General features: G+C 48.4%; 1 protein-coding gene across 1 annotated transcript; it reads right to left on the bottom strand.

Annotated features, from left to right (window-relative positions):
* Positions 1-5,131: 5,131 nt before the first annotated feature.
* Positions 5,132-6,085, bottom strand: LOC141736674 (olfactory receptor 14J1-like). The gene has a single exon (XM_074571229.1). It carries the CDS (start codon positions 6,068-6,070, stop codon positions 5,132-5,134), a length of 939 nt encoding a protein of 312 aa, XP_074427330.1. The 5' UTR covers positions 6,071-6,085.
* Positions 6,086-6,491: the final 406 nt, after the last annotated feature.

Here is a 6,491-nt window from a genome sequence, read left to right as displayed (position 1 = left end):
CCGAGACTCTCTGATTCCCATCCATAAGCTGATTCGTCAACTAGAGGTTCAAGGAGTGATCAGCAAGACTCGCTCACCCTTTAACAGTCCCATATGGCCGGTGCGAAAATCTAAGGGAGAGTGGAGACTAATTGTAGACTATCGTGGTCTGAATGAAGTCACGCCACGGCTGAGTGCTGCCGTGCCGGACATGCTAGAACTCCAGTACGAACTGGAGTCCAAGGCAGCCAAGTGGTATGCCACGATTGATATAGCGAATGCATTCTTCTCAATCCCTTTGGCAGCAGAGTGCAGGCCACAGTTTGCTTTCACTTGGAGGGGCGTCCAATACACCTGGAATCGACTGCCCCAGGGGTGGAAACACAGCCCCACCATTTGCCATGGACTGATCCAGACTGCACTGGAACAGGGTGAAGCTCCAGAACATCTGCAGTACATTGATGACATCATTGTATGGGGAAACACAGCAGAAGAAGTTTTTGAGAAAGGGAGTAAAATAGTCCAAATCCTTCTGAACGCTAGTTTTGCTATAAAGCGAAGTAAGGTCAAGGGACCTGTGCAGGAGATCCAGTTTTTAGGAATAAAATGGCAAGATGGACGCCGTCAGATCCCAATGGATGTGTTCAACAAAATAGCAGCTATGTCTCCACCAACTAGTAAAAAGGAAACACAGGCTTTCTTAGGTATTGTGGGTTTTTGGAGAATGCATATCCCAGATTACAGTCAAATTGTGAGCCCTCTGTATCAAGTAACCCGGAAGAAGAATGATTTTAAATGGGGTCCTGAGCAACGACAAGCTTTTGAACAAATCAAACAGGAAATAGTCCATGCAGTGGCCCTGGGGCCAGTCCGGGCAGGACAAGATGTTAAAAATGTGCTCTACACCGCAGCCGGGGAGAACGGCCCTACCTGGAGCCTCTGGCAGAAAGCACCAGGGGAGACTCGAGGTCGACCCCTAGGGTTTTGGAGTCGTGGATACAGAGGATCTGAAGCCCGCTACACTCCAACAGAAAAAGAGATATTGGCAGCATATGAAGGGGTTCGAGCTGCTTCGGAAGTAGTTGGTACAGAAGCACAGCTCCTCTTAGCACCTCGACTGCCGGTGCTGGGTTGGATGTTCAAAGAAAGGGTCCCCACCACACATCATGCAACTGATGCCACATGGAGTAAGTGGATTGCACTGATCACGCAGCGAACTTGAATGGGAAACCCCAGTCGCCCAGGAATTCTGGAAGTGATCATGGACTGGCCAGAAGGCAAGGATTTTGGAATGTCACCAGAGGAGGAGGTGACGCGTGCAGAAGAGGCCCCACCATATAATAAACTGCCAGAAAATGAGAAGAAAGATGCCCTGTTCACTGATGGGTCCTGCCGTATTGTGGGAAAGCATGGAAAGTGGAAGGCTGCTGTGTGGAGTCCTACACGACGGGTTGCAGAAGCCAGTGAGGGACAGGGTGAATCGAGCCAGTTTGCAGAGGTGAAGGCTATTCAGCTGGCTTTGGACATTGCTGAGCGAGAAAAAGGGCCAGTACTTTATCTCTACACTGACTCATGGATGGTGGCAAATGCTGTGTGGGGGTGGTTACAGCAGTGGAAGCAGGGCAACTGGCAGCGCAGAGGCAAACCCATCTGGGCTGCTGACCTATGGCAAGATATTGCTGCCCGGATAGAGAATCTGGTTGTGAAAGTACGCCATGTAGACGCCCATGTACCGAAGAATGGGGCCACGGAGGAACATCAGAACAACCAGCAGGTGGATCGGGCCGCTAGGATTGAAGTGGCTCAGCTGGATCTGGACTGGCAACATAAGGGTGAACTATTCATAGCTCGGTGGGCCCATGACTCCTCAGGCCATCAAGGGAGAGATGCGACATATAGATGGGCTCGTGACCGAGGGGTGGACTTGACCATGGACACTATTGCACAGGTCATCCATGAATGTGAGACATGCGCTGCAATCAAACAAGCCAAGCGTTTGAAGCCTCTTTGGTATGGAGGGCGATGGCTGAAATACAAATATGGGGAGGCCTGGCAGATTGATTATATCACACTGCCACAAACCCGTCAAGGCAAGCGCTATGTGCTCACAATGGTGGAAGCAACCACTGGATGGCTGGAAACATACCCTGTGCCCCATGCCACTGCCCGGAACACTATCCTGGGCCTTGAAAAGCAAGTCCTGTGGCGACATGGTACCCCAGAGAGAATTGAGTCGGACAACGGGACTCATTTCCGAAACAGCCTCATAGACACCTGGGCCAAAGAGCATGGTATCGAGTGGGGGTATCACATCCCCTGTCACGCACCAGCCTCTGGGAAGATAGAACGATACAATGGACTGTTAAAAACTACACTGAGAGCAATGGGTGGTGGGACTTTAAAACACTGGGATACACATTTAGCAAAAGCTACCTGGCTAGTTAACACCAGGGGATCTAACAATCGGGCTGGCCCTGCCCAATCAAAACTTCCACGTACCGTAGAAGGGGATAAAGTCCCCGTAGTGCACATGAAGAATATGCTAGGGAAGACAGTCTGGGTTAGTCCTGCCTCAGGCAAAGGCAAACCCATCCGTGGGATTGCTTTTGCCCAAGGACCTGGGTGCACTTGGTGGGTGATGCGGCAGGATGGGGAAGTCCGATGTGTACCTCATGGGGATCTGATTTTGGGCGAGAATAGCCAATGAATCAGATTGTGTGCTGTTAATTGCTAAGTAACACTGTCACTGTATGTCCTCATTGCTATGATTGCTATCAGTTGTACTACAAGTAAGGCACAGGGATGATGGGATAAGAACTGACCTCAGCAGCTGGCGCCCAGCAGTTTCCTCAAGATCTACATCTTCAGCCCACGGACTGCGTGCATGAGCCACACCAGGTGCACCAGTCACAAGCTCCGAAAAATACAGCATGCAACAGACCAGCACCACCCAGCATCTCACCTGCCCTGAGAGACTGTTCTAACAGATGGAGCCCAAAGCCGTGGATTAAAAGAACTCAACGGACACTTTGGAGGGATGGCCCATAAACTAAGGGCATTATATGTGTGTATATATATACATATATATATAACAGGGGAAAGTGGTGGCAATTCATTGGAACCTGCTGGGCATGGCATAGATGGTATGGAATAAGGGGTGGATAATGTCCTGGTTCCGGTGGGGATAGGGTTAATTTTCCCTGGTATTCCATGCCATGTGAGCCACGCCCACCCTGAGCTGCCGGGGGAGGGGGCAGGAAGTTGCTGCTTAAAAGTGGGCTGGGGCGTCCGGGGTCCGGCTGGCGAGCGGCGGTTCCGTAATCGCGTTTGTATATTCCCCTATCCGTGTTGTTGTTGTTGTTTGCCTGTTCCCTTTGCTGTCCTGTTAAACTGCCTTTGTCTCAACCCAAGAGTCTTGCCTTTTCTTAGGATTCTTCCTGTATTAGGAAGGCGCGAGCGAGCGGCACGTGGTTCTTTGTTGCCCTTTGTTGCCGTCTGAGGCTAAACCACGACAACACTCCTAGGAATAGCTGCTGGCACTTGTGCTCCCTCAAATTCATCTCATCACACACATGAAATGTGTATTCCTAAGTCTGTGATGCAAGAACAAACTTCTGATGCAGTCATTTTGTGTCCCTCCATGGAGGGACAGACCAGCTCTCTGAGCTGAGGTGAGTGGCTGTTGCTGCAGCTGTGAGGGGCTGGTTGGTGACGATTACCCTGGGGCAGGTTCCCCGGGGTGTCCAGGGACCGTGGCACAGAGCAGGTCCTGCTCTACTGGTCCTTCCTGTCTCTCCAGAAGGCCTGGCTGTGTGAGAACACTGCTGTGTGCACCCAGCCTTCACACTCACACAGCTGAGCTCTGCACTGGTGTTTTCCTCCCCTGAGCACTTCCCAGCTCAGCCCAGGTAAAGCCAAAGCTGCGTGTGTAAGCAAAGCAAAATAAAGCATTCATTCACGGCTTGATTTTCTGCTGCTGCCTTTATTTTGTTTCAAGTATGGAGGGAGTCTGGCTTCTCATGTACATCAGGTCATTGGGCAAGAAACAACACCTGAATGTTTAAGAAGTGAGATTAGGACAAATATTATTGGAAGACTAAAAAAAGAGCACGAGAGAAAAAAGAGAAACAGAGAAAGAGAGGAAGGAAAGCAAGGAATGAGAGTAGGAAGGAAAGCAAGGCAGGAATAAGGAACAAAACAAGGAAGGAAGCAAGAAATGAAGGAAGGAACCAACGAACGAATGAACAAAGGAATGAAGGAACAAAGGAACGAAGGAATGAAAGGAAAGAAGGAAGAAATGGAAGGAAGGAAGGAAGGAAGGAAGGAAGGAATAATGAGAGAAAGAAAGAAAGAAAGAAAGAAAGAAAGAAAGAAAGAAAGAAAGAAAGAAAGAGAAAGAAAAAGAAAGAAAGAAAGAAAAAGAAAGAAAGGAAGGAAGGAAGGAAGAAAGAAAGAAAGAAAGAAAGAAAGAAAGAGAGAAAGAAAGAAAGAAAGAAAGAAAGAAAGAGAGAAAGAAAGAAAGAGAGAAAGAAAGAAAGAAAGAAAGAAAGAAAGAAAGAAAGAAAGAAAGAAAGAGAGAGAAAGAAAAAGAAAGAAAGAAAGAAAGAAAGAAAAAGAAAGAAAGAACGGAAGGAAGGAAGGAAGGAAGGAAGAAAGAAAGAAAGAAAGAAAGAAAGAAAGAAAGAAAGAAAGAAAGAAAGAAAGAAAGAAAGAAAGAAAGAAAGAAAGAAAGAAAGAAAAAGAAAGAAAGAAAAAGAAAGAAAGAAAGAAAGAAAGAAAGAAAGAGAAAGAAAAAGAAAGAAAGAAAGAAAGAAAGAAAGAAAAAGAAAGAAAGGAAGGAAGGAAGGAAGGAAGGAAGGAAGGAAGGAAGGAAGAAAGAAAGAAAGAAAGAAAGAAAGAAAGAAAGAAAGAAAGAAAGAAAGAAAGAAAGAAAGAAAGAAAGAAAGAAAGAAAGAAAGAAAGAAAGAAAGAAAGAAAGGAAGAAAGAAAGGAAGAAAGGAAGAAAGGAAGGAAGGAAGGAAGAAAGAAAGGAAGGAAGGAAGAAAGAAAGAAAGGAAGAAAGAAAGAAAGGAAAGAAGGAAGGTTATGAACAAAAGGTCGTCCTGCTGTTTTCAGTGAATATGCTGGGAGTCATAGGAGAAAGACAGTTACCTCATCGTTGCTGAAATACAGTATATTGCAATAGTTTCCTAAGGGCATCCCTGAGCTCCTGGTTCCTCATGCTGTAGATGAGGGGGTTCACTGCTGGAGGAACTACCGAGTACAAAACTGACACCACTAGGTCTAGAACTGGAGAAGAGACAGAGCGGGGCTTCAGATAGGCAAACATGCCAAAACTGATAAAGAGAGAGACCACGGACAGGTGAGGGAGGCATGTCGAAAATGCTTTATGCCGTCCCTGCCCAGAGGGCATCCTCAGCACAGCCCTGAAGATCTGCACGTATGACACCACAATGAAAACAAAACACACAAAAGAAAAAAAGGCACCAAACACCATAAGCCAAACTTCCCCGAGGTAGTCTGATTGTGAGCAGGAGAGCTTGAGAATCTGGGGGATTTCACAGAAGAATTGGTCCACAGCATTGCCTTTGCAGAGAGGTATTGAAAATGTATTGGCCGTGTGCAGCAGAGCATGGAGAAAGCCACTGCCCCAGGCAGCTGCTGCCATGTGGACACAAGCTCTGCTGCCCAGGAGGGACCCATAGTGCAGGGGTTTGCAGATGGCAACGTAGCGGTCGTAGGCCATGATGGTGAGAAGACAATATTCTGATGTTATCAAAAGTAGAAACAGAAAGACCTGGGCAGAACATCCCGAGAAGGAGATGGCCCTGGTGTGCCAGAGGGAGTTGGCCATGGCTTTGGGCAGGGTGGTGGAGATGCAGCCCAGGTCGAGGAGGGCGAGGTTGAAGAGGAAGAAGTACATGGGGGTGTGGAGGCGGTGGTCACAGGCTACGGCAGTGATGATGAGGCCATTGCCCAGGAGGGCAGCCAGGTAGATGCCCAGGAAGAGGCAGAAGTGCAAGAGCTGCAGCTCCCGCGTGTCTGCGAATGCCAGGAGGAGGAAGTGTGTGATGGAGCTGCTGTTGGACATCGGATCCCTTTGTTCCCGAGGTACTGCCAAAGGAGGAAAGCACACTCACAAGTCAGGACAGCTCTGAGCAAATCTCTTCCCATTGCCTGCCCTTCCAAACCCAAGCTGCGGAAACACCCTTTGCCTGTGTCCTTTTTTGCGGGAGCTTTCTGCATTGCCCTTCTTGGAGCTCTCATTGTTGCTGGCCAAGTGTGCCGTGAGGAGCAGAGCTCTGCTTGTGGGCTCCCAAGGAGTCATCCCTGCTCCACAGCAGCGGGGATTTGGGAAAGGGGTTACAGCTTCTGCCATTCACTAGTTACCTCATCTGTAATCCACTTGTAACGCAGAGGAGCTGCTCAGCATATTCCTGCAGGAAAACCTCAAGGAAACTCCTGGTTGTCCTCAAACTGCAGTGACATGAGCAGAGCCAGCTCACTCCTCA

Source organism: Larus michahellis (assembly GCF_964199755.1).
Source record: "Larus michahellis chromosome W unlocalized genomic scaffold, bLarMic1.1 SUPER_W_unloc_1, whole genome shotgun sequence".
NCBI lineage: Eukaryota > Metazoa > Chordata > Aves > Charadriiformes > Laridae > Larus > Larus michahellis.
The sequence above is the reverse complement of the archived record's forward strand: the minus strand, read 5'-3'. Positions and strand labels throughout refer to the sequence as shown.

Excerpts from the sequence above, each read along its gene's own strand:
- LOC141736674 (XM_074571229.1), bottom strand. The coding sequence starts at position 6,070 with ATGTCCAACAGCAGCTCCATCACACACTTCCTCCTCCTGGCATTCGCA.